The 15,673-nt window shown below is 39.8% G+C and overlaps 2 protein-coding genes across 5 annotated transcripts in view; one reads left to right on the top strand and one right to left on the bottom strand.

Annotated features, from left to right (window-relative positions):
• The window catches only part of Flo2 (flotillin-2), a 267,627-nt gene that overhangs the window by 101,231 nt on the left and 150,723 nt on the right, over window positions 1–15,673 (top strand). The window lies entirely within an intron of this gene.
• Window positions 12,347–14,907, bottom strand: LOC114361912 (glucose dehydrogenase [FAD, quinone]). Its single transcript, XM_028317126.1, has 2 exons — window positions 14,678–14,907; window positions 12,347–14,415 (listed from the first exon to the last, which is right to left on the bottom strand). The coding sequence occupies exons 1-2, from the start codon at window positions 14,816–14,818 to the stop codon at window positions 12,706–12,708; spliced, it is 1,851 nt and encodes a 616-aa protein (XP_028172927.1). The 5' UTR covers window positions 14,819–14,907; the 3' UTR covers window positions 12,347–12,705.

The raw sequence follows: 15,673 nt of genomic DNA, 5'->3' as shown, positions 1-15,673 counted from the left end.
GCAATTAATTGTTAAATACCTTGGAAAGGTTTCAACGCTGATTTTAAGTTTACAACCTAAAGAAAAGGTACTAAATTTTACATAAAATTGGGCACTTTACTTATGTCAGAACATAAAATTGACACAGAGCTTATGTCACAACGGTGTGTGATGCTAAGTCGGGGGCCTAAGACTGAATGCTGGTAAATCGGTCTTCACTCTACCTTCACTGCGTATCAAATGACTAATATACCGGTCATAAAGTAAAGCGCCAAACCATATCCAGGCATATAACCGCCTATGAAACTAGTCATTTAAGTATTAGGGCAAATTAACCTAAAGCCATGGGTCAGAAATCTTTGGCGGTTCATAATGTCTGACACCAGACTTGTGAAGCCAGTAGTAGTAACATGGAATAACCACGCAAGTATGCGCTTCACGGTTGATCAGTCCAGACCATAGACAACGCCAACCTTCGCGTGCAAATCGATTAAGGGTTTCAGTTTAGGGTACCGTACAAGTTATTGTGAAAAAATACCACTCTTTTTATTGGTAAAAAAACCGATGTTTTCCGGAAAAAAGTAACTTAACGACAGTGATTAATACCATGAAATTAAGTTATATCATTTGCGTTGAACAAGCCGCGAGTCTACGGTTATGTTCTATGTTTACCTTACGTCAGTTAGTACAGACATCAGACTAAGTTTTTGTGGCAATATCGCTCTTATTACTACTAACATAAGATGCAGGGTTTAGCTTGAAGTGCTGTACTAATCGGTTAGGTAACCACGTGACTTATTGAAAGCGATGATTGGCGCCATTAATGAGATTGTATGACACGACCAATTGCATGGCTCTAAGGTCTTATGTATTGAGTAGTGTTAACTCTACAAACTTACATTACGAACAAACTTAACGACAAGCTGTAATGAAGTATGTGATTCTCTAAGTACCTAGTAGAGTCATGTAGAGCATTTACGTCAGTTGTCACAAACCACTCTACAGAAAGCATGTTACTACAGTTTGAAATAGGGCATGTACTTCAGCTGTCAGAACCTTTTCAATAGAATAGAAGAATCATACAGTGTGAACACAATTTTCGCTAAACGCAATTTTCATATCATTGGTTAAACCTGGTTATCTTTTAGTAGTCAGTTAGTAGTGTCGGTCTAAAAAAAAATCAGAAATATTTTTATTAAAAAAAAATATAGATATTTTTTTATTTAAACTTGAATTAACGTATTAACATTGCGAATATGTGTATTTAAGGAATGATGTAATTAACACTGAATTTAGTAAGTAAAGTTTGGTAAACGTAACCGCGTAAACAATTCTTTTCGTAATTTCTGCGTAGCCTTGTTGACCTTAGTTATACGTGCAGGGTCACTACTACCAATAATGACGGAAGTCTAGATTGGTTCCAGTATTTTAGTAAATGTCACCTTTCAAATCCATCTTAATTTATAGATCGTATAAAAAATAAAGCATTATTATGTTAAAGGATGTGTAGTAACTTAAATTAATTATTGTACTTGTTATATGGTCTTTAGAATCACATGGGTTTCATATTTTTAATTATTTTAATGAGAGGGAAGTAATTACGGTTACAACGATAGGTCAAACGATAGTACTGTAAACAGGCTGTGTAATAGGCGCCTTGAGCACAGATAAAATAACGAAAGTAAAGTTTCGGCGTCTATGGTTCTTGACAGATTGACATAATACTCTCTAGTCATGTTTTGTGATTAAACGCAGCTTAATTATTATCAATGATTTACGAAAATTTGACTGCAATTTTATTGCCAAGAGATTATGATATATTGCCAAAGGTGATGTTTTTCTAGAATTGCATAATTTATGTTGATTGTCTGTCTTTCCTAACGAATGGTGATAACGTCCTTGACATTTTAAGATTTAGGTAACAGTTTATGGTTTTTATTTATAGAAGCTCCGGTATGTTAATCTATGGTGATTTACATAATTTTAAGCTTTTCTGAATAAAATTATTGAATGATCAAATGTTAAAGTTGTCCTTGAACTGAGTGTGAAAATAAAAGTTTTTATATTTGACATTGAACTTTGATCAGTGGATCGCGAATTTTCCGCTACGTAAGATTTTGATTTAATTAAATTAGATAATCAGTGATTTAATTAAGTTACCATTTATTTTAAACAAAGTTTGATCTTAAATAAATCGCACGACTCTACTTTTTTGTGTCACTTTTTAGACAAAATATTTTTAAGTTTTCTGAAATGTGGTTCAAATTCAAGCTTAACCTAGTTAAACTTTAATATTCAGACCAATCTTTTTTGATCTAGTGTGGTCTCGACTCACTTAATTCATACTTGAGTGTTGTTTCGTAATACGAGCGCAAAATAACAATGCCTCAGCCACGACCGCGAGCCATAGAAGGTTTTTTTACACTTTTGCTTTCAATTGAAAGGAAGCAGAGGACTTCAGAGATCTATCCAAAAAAAAAAGATATTTGATGTTACTTTGGCAGATATTGAGTAAGACTTTTCATATGGTTTGCCAAAACCGCGAAACCGTGTTACTTATATGCACTACGAGTGCAAGGGTGCACCTGAATTTATGTAATGCAACTGGCCTATCAAGTTACGTTGGGTTAGGTAAGGCCCTATTACACCACTAAGCAGCTACGATAACTGGATATTGATATAATCGCTGAAACTGCAGTCACGATTTTAATTATCCTTCGTTATCCAATATTGTAGCTGGCACTTGAGAAAAAAAAAACAAAAAAAAATTAACCTTCGCGCGCGAAAAAAAGCAAACTGACAGTTAATGTTGTTAGGTTTTCGAAATCACTGACAGTTGTGTTGGTAAGGTTGCCGGCTTGCCGCTCGGTTCGCGGCAACTGCGCTAGACGCGGCCGCGTGGTGAACTGGCGCGCGCGCAAGACTCGCCGCCCCACGCGGCGTTCGCGGGATTACAGAAAATTCGGTTATGTATGTTACGAAGCGACTAATGTGGACTTGTAGGTCGACATTTTGATGGTTCGTTTTCCATATTGTTCCACGGGCATGATGAAACGCTGTTGCATCGCCGGGTGCGACATAATTCGCAGTTTTATAGGCATTGCTCTTGTATTGGAATGACATTCTCTGATAATCTCTGCATATGAAGCAGAGAGCTTTTAGCAACGACTGAAAATTATTGTTCCGATGAAAACTGATAGATCTGAAGCACTCGTATTAGAAACGATAGTTTTGCTGAATGTTACATGACCCATATTAAAATTTGCATACCTTTCTTTTGGTTTTAATGAATATTCATGAGTAATTTCTCTTCCTTTACACATTTCGAATATTTTTGTTAAAGAATAAAGAAGTTGCACACATCTGAGCAGCGAAGGAAATGTTCATACGCAAATACGTATTCATACGTAATTTTTTAGATGTTTCTGTTGCAAAAACTAAAACAAAGTTTTAGATACTGAATTCTAGCTTTTTTTTAATTGTAGCCTTGACTGGGTGGGACTAACTGTTCAGCTTTCATACCGATGTCAACTGTAGATGCAGTCTACAGTGCCACATTAGTAGTTTAGTACATACCTGTCCAGAACGTACCTGTCCACTCTTTCTAGCCTTGAAAATGCTTGATTATGATATTCTAGATGTATTTTTATTATTAAAGGACATCGGATCTGAAAGTTACAATATTTTTGTTATGAAGGAGCTAAAAACTTTGGATATGGAAAATCTCTCCTTTCTTCAACTCAGACGCAATCTGGCAGGAAACCTTATTATACATAACTATACAGGTAGGTAGGTATACCATATACATATGTAGAGCGCTAAAGTACCTAGTTCTAGATTATACATTTTCGTCATTTATTTCATAGTTCTAGTTTCAAATTGCAAAATATCACCCGACGCCTACTCGATATTGAATCGATTAGTAATCGAGTGCCCTAAATCCTGCGATTGTGAAAGATGCATCGATTACAGGTGATGACACAAACCGCTTTCCTGATACGTGACTTGGGAAATAATGTGATCTTCTACTGTTGGGATCATTTCGAAGTTTTTTTTTACTTGCAACGGAGTTGGTTCTTGATTTTTCGTCATTATCATCATCATCATTTCAGCCACAGGACGTTCACTGCTGAACATAGGACTCCCCCAGTGATTTCCACATTGGCCGTTTGGTGGCGGTCTGCATCCAGCGCCTTCTTGCTACCTTTATGAGGTCGTCGGTCCACCTTCATTTTTCTAAAATAAAATGTAATTTGTGTTGCAAAATGTAATAATCCTACTAACCCCTCATGTGCCACAGGACGTCCACTGCTGAAAATAGGCTTCTAATTAATTCGATATTTAATTTGACATTTATAAAACAAATATTTTTAAAACAGTCTTATAATATGCTGAATAGTATTCTTATTCTTAAAACGTTAGTTTTATTGCAAATGCGATGTTTTAATGTGCAACATTCGTACTTTTAAGATCGGTTTATAAATATGCGCATAGAGAGAAGTGTAACATAATGCAACTATGCCACTGGTTTTCGGGCACAGACATAATTGTGGTCATATAATTTTGGTTTTCAGTTTTTTATGTCTTTATTAGCATATTTTATATTATATTTTATGTAAAAGGCAGCTTAATTCCTGCGGAAGTTAGAAATATTTCTAAAAAAAAATAAGCACAAAATCCACGCACATTAACGCGCCGAAACTTAAGTAAGCATGTTTTCGGCTAGTAGGACACGTTTGCTAAACTTCAAAAGTGACGTTTTCCCAAAAATTTTGTGACAGTGACAGCACTTACCGCTAATGTGTAACCCACTTAATTTTAAGCTGCATGTATCAAACAAGGCTGTATGTTTCTTTAAAGATAAACAAAAATAAATAAATGAATAAAAGGACGCCATTTTACTTATTTTACTAACGCTAGCTAGCGCTATTTTCCGCCCCCATTGCAAACGGGATGTTCGTCTGAATGTTAATATTAAAACGTGTATACTAACTAAAGGGAATTCTACAAAAGGGGATGTCTCCATGGGACCCTTATGTGCTTTACTTGAAGTATTCTTTTATTAAAATATTGACTCAACTTGTTACGTAAACTCATTTTCATCCAGACATGGAAAGCGACTGAATCAATGGGGCTTACGTCACTTGGCCATAGTGCTTTAGCAAAGCTTCCGGGGTTCAGTGAACAAAGCTAGTATGTTAGCTTTACGGCCTTCCTCGTTGCATTTTTGAGGCCTGGTTTAATTTTTAACCGACTTCAACAAAATTAGGAGATCTCCTAATTTTTTTGAAGTCGGTTAAAAATTATTAAAAACATCTATGTTTTTAATAAAGCAAAGCAATGTCATCAAAAAAGGTTTTGGAAAAGTTAGGTTTTTGAAAAGTCATGGAGTTTGGAGTTAGATTTTCTATTTAGGTTAGGGTTAGGTTTTCGAGTCAGGTTTTTAAGATTAAACTCTCGCATTCTGCCAATTTGACATTTGAACTCTCTTTTCATCCTTCAAGTGACATTTACGATCGAGAATATTGACAGTTGACAGCACGGCGTGCCAAGGACGCAATCTCGATGGAAAGTGGACCGCAAACAAAGGAAATAGAGCCATCCAAGCACACATTGTGTAACTACCCGCCATGCGACGCGGTTGGCGAGCACGTACCGGGTTACATTTAATTGATTATCTAATAAAACTCATAATGTAATTCTAGCCACTGGCGAAGCGGGTAGTAGACAGATTTTCTCTAAAAATATATTTTACTCAAATGTATGAGTACTGCTCCAGGGTAGAACCCCAGATGTATTACAGTCTGCGTTGATGATCCAGTATGCAGCAGGCAGTCTTCTTATCCAGACTTTTAATACTTATCCCACCAAAAACATGATCAAATGTTTCATGTAAAATACTGCCAAGACGAGAGCATGACTCTGTCAGAAAAAGTTATCAGTTATCATGTAGAGCCAAACTTCTGATTCTACACGCCCTACCTTTACAAACTCTACACCGTCAAAAAAATCTTGACCGTAGCTGGTAGAATTAAAAATACACATGGTTTTCAAAGTAAATCTTACACCAAATATCGAAATCATAAAACATCTGTAAGCTCCCATTGAGCTCTTGCAAAATGTCAATTGCGGCCCTTAATGGGTTTTTTCGAAAATTCGCAACCTCACGCGATAACCGCGTAAAGGTGGTGTCAAATGACGGAACACTGTTATATAATAATGCCTACGTGCGTCTGCGCACCCGGCCTGCGTGCAGACAAAAATACGCCATTTTATACCGTAAGTAAATATGCTTAAGGTTGAGAATAATAACCGTTTCGCCTGCGTGAACCTGCGCTCACGCAAGCCAGTGCGCATTGAATGCTAATGCCGAATTAATTCGTTGACCTAATTTATTTGCAACTAACTTTTTTGGTGAATCCTTTTCTAATTACAGTTAACAAGATAATGGTAGGTAATTGTTTATTTCAGAGCCGCTGTCGGCGTAGACTTTGATTTTGTAGGTTAAGCATACAAGTGGTCAAAGTGCGGGTCAAAATGCCACCTCCCGTAAAAGGTCTTTCAGTGCTTAACTTAATCAACCTAACAACTGAACCCGGTTAACTTAAAAATCATGACTGCGAAGATAAGACCAAATGCTCGAGGACCTACGTAAAATGTAGATAGAGCCTCTTCTTCCAGGGTGTTGATTAGATTTAAAATACATCATAATCGAGATCATTTTTACTAGACATCTTAACGAGAACGAGGTACAGTCAACGTCAAATAGTTCATGACATACAAACATACAAAGTAGCCAAAAAGTTCACAATCACAACATGTCTTATAAGGTTGTCAACTTTTTGGACATTAATCGAGCGTCACCAACTATTTGAGGCTAAGAGTAGGCGCACACCGTTGATTTTTCTTCGGCCGATAGTTTAGTCGGGCTGTTGATCAGTATGGGCAAGTATGGGAGTGCGCACACTACGCCGATTCGATTTGGCCGATTATTCATACAATTTGAAATCGGGCACAACTGTCGGCCAACTAAAAATCAACAGTGTGCGCCTACTCTAACTGAACGAAAATACCTATCGCATTCAGCAATGTAAAAATACCTTTACTATATCATTGTTTCTTATTAGTAACAATCGAAGTTAAAATTATTTCGTATTATTCATAATATGTCATGTTTACATGTAATTAAATATCAATTAAAATCAAATGTTTGCGTGCATACAAACAGAGTTATTAATGCTCGTAATGGTAGGAAATGAAGATCGATAGGTAAGTGTGTTGTTAATCATCCGTTCGAAATAAGACTTTATAGTTAATTATACTGCTATGGTAGGTATCGTACGCTAACACCCGTATTCACTAACGATACTTGCTGCTGATGAAGCAGCAAATCGAACGCACAGCGTTGAATAGACCTCTGTGATTGGTTCCTGTCACCCTATGCGTCCAAGCGCGCTGTGAGATCTAATAGTAATGTTTGTGAATACGGGCGTAAAATACCATAAGTATCTTTTAAACACTTTAATTATTTAGCTTGGCTATGGATCATCCATAACAATAATATTCAACTAAGTTATAAAGTTTTATATTATTTGTTCCGTGCCAATATCCGGAATCCATCTTGTTGAGTAAAGCCCCTGTCTTTTTTCATGGTTTTTTCGTCTTAGCAACTTCCTCCCTCCGACTTCCGGCGCCACCATCGCTCGTTTTGGTGGGGGCAATGGCGGCGACCGGAATATGGCCCGGCTTTTTGATCATTATAGCGTCGTCTTTCGTAGTGGTAACACGTCTTAGCAATAATTATTGTTTTTTCTTGTAAAAATCTACCCAAGTATATAATATTTTAATAATAAAAGTGGATCCTCCCTTCATTATGGAGAACGAAAATAGTAAGTGTGCAACGAAGTGATGATTTTGGTGAAAGTCAGTCGCGAAGAAGAAGTCGTTCTCAAAGTACGAGCAGTGCGTCGTCGTCGGAGGATTCGAGTCCGGAAAGGAGACTGAAACGATCGAGAAAGGAAATCGTGAGTGACATGAGATTTGAATTTCTGTCGCAACAGGTAGCTTTTTTGACTAATTCAATTACTCAAAAGCAATTAGAGCCACAAGCATGCGTGGTGCCGGCGATCCAAGAGGTCAGTGAACCCGTCCGTTGTCCGATTGGCGAGCTGGGCCTCCGCCCACCGCCTGACACGGTTGTAACCGATAGTCAGCAATTAAAATTATCGGAATTTTCGACTTCACTGAAGGATCCGCCATTTCCTAATGCCAACGAGACTCATTTAGCTAAATTATCTGTTACAAAGATTCAAATGCAACGATTGGTATGCAATTCGTTTTTCTGAAACACAGAAAAAATACCTAGCTACCCCGGGTTTTATAGAACTCAACATCAACGATGAATTGAGACGTTTCAAAGAGCCTAGTGCCAATGAAGATCGTTTGTACCTATTAGAGAGAACTTGCGCTGCATTATCGAACGCTATTCTGTCTCAGAAAGACGAATTGCTTACAAAACTTAGTAGATTGGTCGAACGATAAAAACACCACGCTCACGCCCAAATCTTTATTTGGTAAAATTGAGCAATCATTTGGTAAAGAAAGTAATTATACAAAAGTAACTGATGACATCTTAAAAATATGTTTCGTCAGGAGGGCTGACTGTATTCGCATGCGTAGGTAGGTAGGGAGTGTATATTATAGCAAATTTCAGAGGAATATCATTGCGGAGCCTTGCAAAGAATTCCTCCAAGTGCAGAGAATTTGTTTGATGGCGATTTATTGGCAAATACCTTCAAAAAATTGGGGGGCCGAAAAACTAACACCTTCATTACTACTACAAACGAAATCGTTCCAGCGATAATACGCCGTAGCCGTCGACGAGCAAACAATCTGGCGGCAACAATTTTCAAGGTGAGTCTTCAGGCTCGAAGGACAAAAATAAAGGTCATGGCAAGTCTTCTGACAACAGGACATCTACCAACAAGATCGAGCGAGTCTATAAGGGTAAGAAACCAATATCTCACTCCCCTGCCTAACTGATGAAGCCACCACTTGTATCACCTAATCAATCAATTACGGACGGTTCATTCCGTCCTATATTCAATTTGAAACAGTTAAACAAAGTCAAATTGAAAAAGTTTTATCTGTTCAGTCATTTTCGCGTGCCGAGTTTCTTACAGAGCGAAGACTGGATGGTGAAGGTGGATCTCAGCCAAGCGTACTTTCATCTACCTATAGCCGAGCAGCATTAAAGGTTCCTGACCAGATGACCTGCCTTCCGTTTGGCCTGTCATCGGCACCGAGAACGTCACAACATCAGGTGTGTGGTTTATTTGGACGTTTTCATGCCGGTCAATCAGTCTCGCCATATTTTACACGACCACGTCGTTTTTATGGTGAGCCTGATGCGACGAATCTGATGAACGATCAACTTGGACAAATCTGTACTGGTTCCGACTCAACGCCTGGAGTTTCTGGGAGTTACATGGGACACCAAACTCAACACGAAGTCCCTGTCGAAACCGAAGCGCCTAACGCTACGCAATGGCCCTTCAAAGTCAGATGTCCAGGGGCAGCTGGTCTCTCCGACAAGCCCAGTCACTTCTGGGGAGACTCAACTTGCCTCATTCGTCGTACGCAGAGGGCGACTGCACTGTCGGACTATGCAGTACTACAGCCGACAGCTTCCCAAAGCGCACCTCTACAGGCGAGTTAGTATACCAGCACCTGTTTTACCGAGATGAGCTGGTGGATGGAAGCCGTACGGGACTCGTCAGCGATACATACAGCCCAGATATCACACCTGCTGACCACGGTCCGTCTGACTTCGGCTGGGCAGCTCAACNGTGGACGAGGGCGATTGAATTTCTGTGGCCTAAAGGATCTAAAACGACAGCTTTAGTTACAGGCAATCAGTGCCCCGATTACGCTAATTTTTAACGTCTCCAATACAGACGCGCTTCTTCGATTCTGCGATACGGATTTGTCAAAACAGCTGACGTCCGGGCACGTTGAAGATGAACATTTTTAGCGTAATCGGGGCCCAGGTTGGAAACTTAAGAAGCACTCAAACCAAAACCTCGACTGCGTGCATTGGATTCGACAATTGATTGCAATATCAGAAGATCATCGGCGACAAGGTAATATTTTGATATTACTTTTACTGGGTGCTTTTTATTACTGCGAGGGGAGACCCAAAACCGACATCCAGAACAGTTCTCGGCGGCTGGATCAAATCTGTGCTGCGAGACGCAGGCGCCGGGCTCTGTGCGATCCGCCGTAGCCTAAGTCTAGTAGTCGCTAAATTGGCTAGAACATTTTCCAGTAGACCAAATTCTTGCAACCGGTAACTGGAGGCAAGAGTGTATATTTAGGACCTATTAACAAAAAGAAATAATTAATCAAGCATGATCCTGATTTATCGCACTCGGTATCTCTACCTAATTTCTTTGAACCGGTCCAGTAATTTATGTTACAAATTAATAGATTATTCAAAGTACACTACATTTTGCCTTATGATTTGTAGTATACATTTATTATCATGAATATAGAAATTTAATATACCTATACCTAACCTATATTTATTTTTCATAAGACATAGCATCATCATTTGACTACCAGGAGATAACAAACACATCACTCAACAAGATGGATTCCGGATATTGGCACGGAACAAATAATAGAGAGTTTTAACTAACAATAAAACTTACCTATTATTTTTCCAACAATATCCGGAATCCAGGTAATGCCTACCTGGTACATCGTGAGTAAGTATAATGATCAAAAAGCCGGGCCATATTCCGGTCGCCGCCATTGCCCCCACCAAAACGAGCGATGGTGGCGCCGGAAGTCGGAGGGAGGAAGTTGCTAAGACGAAAAAACCATGAAAAAAGACAGGGGCTTTACTCAACAAGATGGATTCCGGATATTGTTGGAAAAATAATAGGTAAGTTTTATTGTTAGTTAAAACTCTCTATTCAGTACTTAGGGCCTTTCCAGGGCGCTATACACAGCCATAACCGATTTGTACGAATAGTGGAGATAAAGTGCTGTAGAAATCTTCTAAATATAATTATCTCAAAGGTGACTGACTGGCATAGTGATCTATCAACGCACAGCCCAAACCACTGGACGGATCGGGCTGAAATTTGGCATGCAGGTAGATGTTATGACGTAGGCATCGGCTAAGAAAGGATTTTACAAAACTCTACCCCTAAGGGGGTAAAACGGGATCCACGCGTACGAAGTCGCGGGCGGCCGCTAGTTAAATATAAGTAGGTACTAAATTAGATTATTGTCTGAATATTTTTCACGAGATTCGGCCTGATAACTATGTAGGTTATATTGTATTACTTCGGTATTTAATATTATAAAATAAAACCAGTATATTGCATGTTTCTGATAAATAAATAAATATACGTCTAATGATAATAAATTGCTGCATTCGTGTTTATAATAAAAAAAGATTGATACTGTACCTATAATAAATGCAAATAATTGTCAAACAATTGTTACTAGGTTATTTGTATTTTTTTTAGAACATTTTTGTTTATAATTATTGAAGTTCTAAATGTTACAGCAAGTAGTTTATTGATTTATTGTATTTGATTGTTAATTTTTTATTTATTTTTAAACTATAAAACTTGAAGTCATCTGAATTTCAATAAAGCGACATCTACACAGGATATGTTGTACTATTTACCAAGACTAAGCTTGCTTATTTTAGCGTGCTATATTAAGCAAGCATCAAATTTTAACAGAGTGGCTACTCGTCAATAGATGGCGTTACAAAATTTGGACTGCTACTCCACACTAGATGGCGCTGCCCGACTTAATTTGTACTGTAGGCTAATAAATATTATTAAGCTTTGCTCAAGAAGTAGACCCAAAATAATGTATGTAATTTTAACTCCTGGATCTTCTTCTGACTGAATGGGATTGTGTCAAAATTGGTTATTGCACTTTCCCATCGTTAAAATAAATTAATTAGACAAGGAAGTTCTTTCTTATTTAGGCAATCGAACGCAATAACTAACGATTCAGTAGGTAGGTACCTACATAGGCACTTCACTGATTTTATGATCATAGTAAGTATATTTTCAATTAGATTTTGTTTAGAGTTAAGTTTGCCTTAGTTTTAAAAAAAATTCTGTTTATTGTAAATAAAGTCATATACATTAGATTTATTTCCTTTGTGAATAAGTCAAGTATTAAATTAAAACTAATAATAAAATAAAACATCATTTTCAATGTAACGCTGCATTTTATTAAAGCACTAATAATAATATTACATACAATTAGAATGCTAGCTAAGACTCGAAACTTATGTTTATGAACAATGCTATTAAGTTTTATTGTTATACACTTTATTTACAAAAAATATAACATCAACTAAAGTAAGTTCTCCAAAGTAGCTTTCTCTGCAGCTCACAAACCTATAAGAAGTAACACTAATAAATATTCTTAATATTATATTTGTTCAAGTCTTTTACATTAAATAAAACAACACCAAATTTATGAATTCACTTTTCAGTTCTTATTATGTAATATACTGTCTGTTCAAAATAGTATTCCTTGCGAGTACAAAAAGGAACACAGACGCACTTACACAGTCTAATATCACCGCATCTAGTTATTATTTTGTAAAATTTCCCAAAGTGTAGGTATTAGTTAATTTCCAAATTTATTATTCTCATTCGTTAATGCTATAAATATGAAACACTGTCATAACACAAGCCAATCCTCTTTGATCATGTCCGAAGCCTTTTCCGCGATCATGATGACCGGAGCGTTGGGATTCCCACTGATGATGGTGGGCATGATGCTTGCGTCCACAACCCTGAGGTTTGCCACACCATGCACCCGCAGTCTTGGGTCTACTACTGCATCCTGATCATGCTTGGGGCCCATCTTGCAAGTTCCCGTCGGGTGGTAAATGGTAAAAGTGAAGTGCTTCAAACTGCACTCCCAGTACTCATCGCTGAACAGTGGCAGGTGTTGGCAACCCGGCATCGGAAGGTTGTGAGGCCTGGACCCGTACCTTTGAAAAGCAGTCGTGTTCGATATCGCCATCGCTATTTTTATGCCCTCGGTCAGAACTTTCAAGTCCTCTTTATACGCGAAGTAATTCGGCTCTATCGATGGCGCGTGGAACGGATTCCGGCTTCGCAGCTTCACCCAACCAGAACTCTTAGGCCGTAATAGCAAGGGCAGGATAGTCCATGTTTCGGCGTTTTCTATCGGCTGATACACGGAGTTGTAAACGCGGTCCCGGAGGTTCAAAATCTTCCTGATCTGCTCACCGCCGTCCGAGTTGACCGAACTGGGCGCGAAATGAAACTGGATGTCGGGCCAGTTGCCGGACGGTGGAGCGTATTTTGTGTTGACGAAAGCTAAACCCTCTACGCCTTGAGTAGTCATAGGCCCCTTTTCGTATAAAATGTAGTTCATCGCAACAGCGAACGTTTGAAAGCGGTCTTTTTTAAACGTGACCGGTTTGTTTACGACGAAAGTGAGACCGCCCAGCCCGACGTGGTCCTGCAAGTTGTGGCCTACTTTTAAATTCGCGACTACAGGAATTCCGTGTTCCCTCAAATGGTCCGCCGGGCCTATTCCACTCAGCATCATAATCTTCGGACTAGCCAAAGCCCCGGCTGACATGATCACCTCCCTTTTAATCCGGACCTTTTGTTTTTGTCCGTTTCGCACAAATTCAACGCCGTAAGCTTGTTTCTTTACCGGGTTAATTAATATCCTGGTTACTTGAGCTCCGAGCGCGATGTGAAGGTTTTCCCTCTGACGGACAGGTCTGAGGAAGGCCTTGGCAGTGCTGCACCGGCTGCCGCGTCGCATCGTCGCCTGCGTCAGCATGAAACCGGTCTGTTTCGCTCCATTTATGTCGCGGTTCTCGTAGCCGAGTTCCATGCCGGCTTTAATGAAGGCGACCGACAGCGGCGTCCGCCAGGGAGCTTCTTGGACGGTTAGATATCCTCCAGCGCTGTGGTACGGGGTGTTGACCAGATACGGGTTTCGGTTGTCTTCAGACTTGAGGAAGTAGGGTAGTACTTGGTCGTACGCCCAGCCGGGGTTTCCTAGTGCCTCCCATAGATCGTAGTCGTTCCGGTTGCCTCTAACGTAGACCATGGCGTTGAGGACGCTGCATCCGCCGAGGACTTTGCCTCTGGGCCAGTTGCAGCGGTCTCCGTTCATGGCGAGGCAGTAGGAGCGGTTGTTGGACGGCGTGGTCTGGTACTGCCAGTCCATCTCTGAGAGCTGTGTGTAGCCGGCCAGCGCGGGGATGTCGGAGATCTCGTTCTCGTCCTGGCCGGCCTCCAGCAGCAGCACCGTCCAGTTACCGATCTCCGAGAGCCGCGACGCGACCACCGCGCCGGCCGAGCCGCCGCCGACGACAACAAAATCGTAGATCGGCATTATCTGAAAAGAGGATAAGTTTGTATCAGTTAAAGTACCTATACATATTGCCAAAGCGGTATTGTAATTAAATCAGGAAATTGATTAAAAGCATATGTGACGAGTGAAAACTTTGACCATAATAGTTTCATTAATATGGATATATGAAAGTCTTTATTGTCGGCATCCACTATGAAACATTTATCAGTTTTATAATGGGCACTGCAGTCATAATAACTGTTACTTTATTATTTTTACGTAAGGATGAAACATTAACGATACTTACAGCATTGACATCCGATATGTAAGACTCCGGATCGTATTGCTGGTATCTGAAATACGTAATTCCTAGTGCCAGGAGTGGTATCAGACCCAGCACGGTGATGGGCGACGGAGCCAAGCTCGCCAGCGCGCCAGCCGCCTCCATTTTCGCCCTTTACACTCATCTACTGCTAAACTAATATTTACAACCTATCCTACTAGTCTTATGTTCGTTATATCCAATCTTTTTTTCTTTGATCCTCCTCCGTCAGGATTTTAGGCGTGTAATTTCTGATGCCCGCCTTTTTGGGGGCTGGGGCTTTCAGTTGCGTCTTTTCTGTATCACTTAAGTAACTTTTGAGTCGAGCGCTTTTTAGCTCATCCTTTTCTATGTCTAGGAGCTGCAGCTTGTATCTTTTGTCTTTGATCTTGACGGGTTTGTATAGTTCTTTGTTGATGTCTTTGTAGTGGTCGTTTTTGTAGAGCGAGGTGCAATAGTAGTCGCTCTTGGAGGATCTGTTGGATTGGCACTCATAGGCGCTGGAACTGCTTCTGTAGCCGCTGCTCTCTGCGGATGAGATGTCGCTCTTGAAGCTTTCAGCGCTGCGGCGGGCCTTGTGTCGCTTGTAGTCGTCGTAGGCGAGGTCTGTAGGCGGCCGGTAGTCGGGGTAGCGTTCGCGGTAGCTTGCGCTAGCGGCGCCGGCGTACGACTGCTCTTGGCCCATGGTGGGGGGCGCGGGCGCGCAGTCTTGACAGTTTTCTGGAATGACAGAAAAAAATATGTTAGCCGAGATATAAAAAGTATTTTTATGCATATCAAGGCAGATGTTTAACCGCAATCGTACCTGAGGGCTGAGTGTGAGTTTACATCAAACATCCTCACTAGGGAGCGCGTTAAAAAAATATATGAAAATTTTAGTTCTTTAAAGTTTGCACTAGGGGCGCTGCACAATCCGTCATACATTAAGTGTCATTTTTTACGTGCTGACTGTTACGACGTTTGATGTAAACTCACACTAAG

The sequence above is a fragment of the Ostrinia furnacalis genome, unplaced genomic scaffold, assembly GCF_004193835.3.
Source record: "Ostrinia furnacalis isolate ACB-3 unplaced genomic scaffold, ASM419383v2 OfSCF6054, whole genome shotgun sequence".
In the NCBI taxonomy this organism is placed as follows: domain Eukaryota; kingdom Metazoa; phylum Arthropoda; class Insecta; order Lepidoptera; family Crambidae; genus Ostrinia; species Ostrinia furnacalis.
This window is presented reverse-complemented; position numbering and strand designations above follow the sequence as displayed.

Excerpts from the sequence above, each read along its gene's own strand:
- LOC114361912 (XM_028317126.1), bottom strand. The coding sequence starts at position 14,818 with ATGGAGGCGGCTGGCGCGCTGGCGAGCTTGGCTCCGTCGCCCATCACC. Across the intron at positions 14,416-14,677 it reads ACATATCGGATGTCAATGCT|ATAATGCCGATCTACGATTT; the intron begins GTAAGTATCGTT and ends TCCTCTTTTCAG.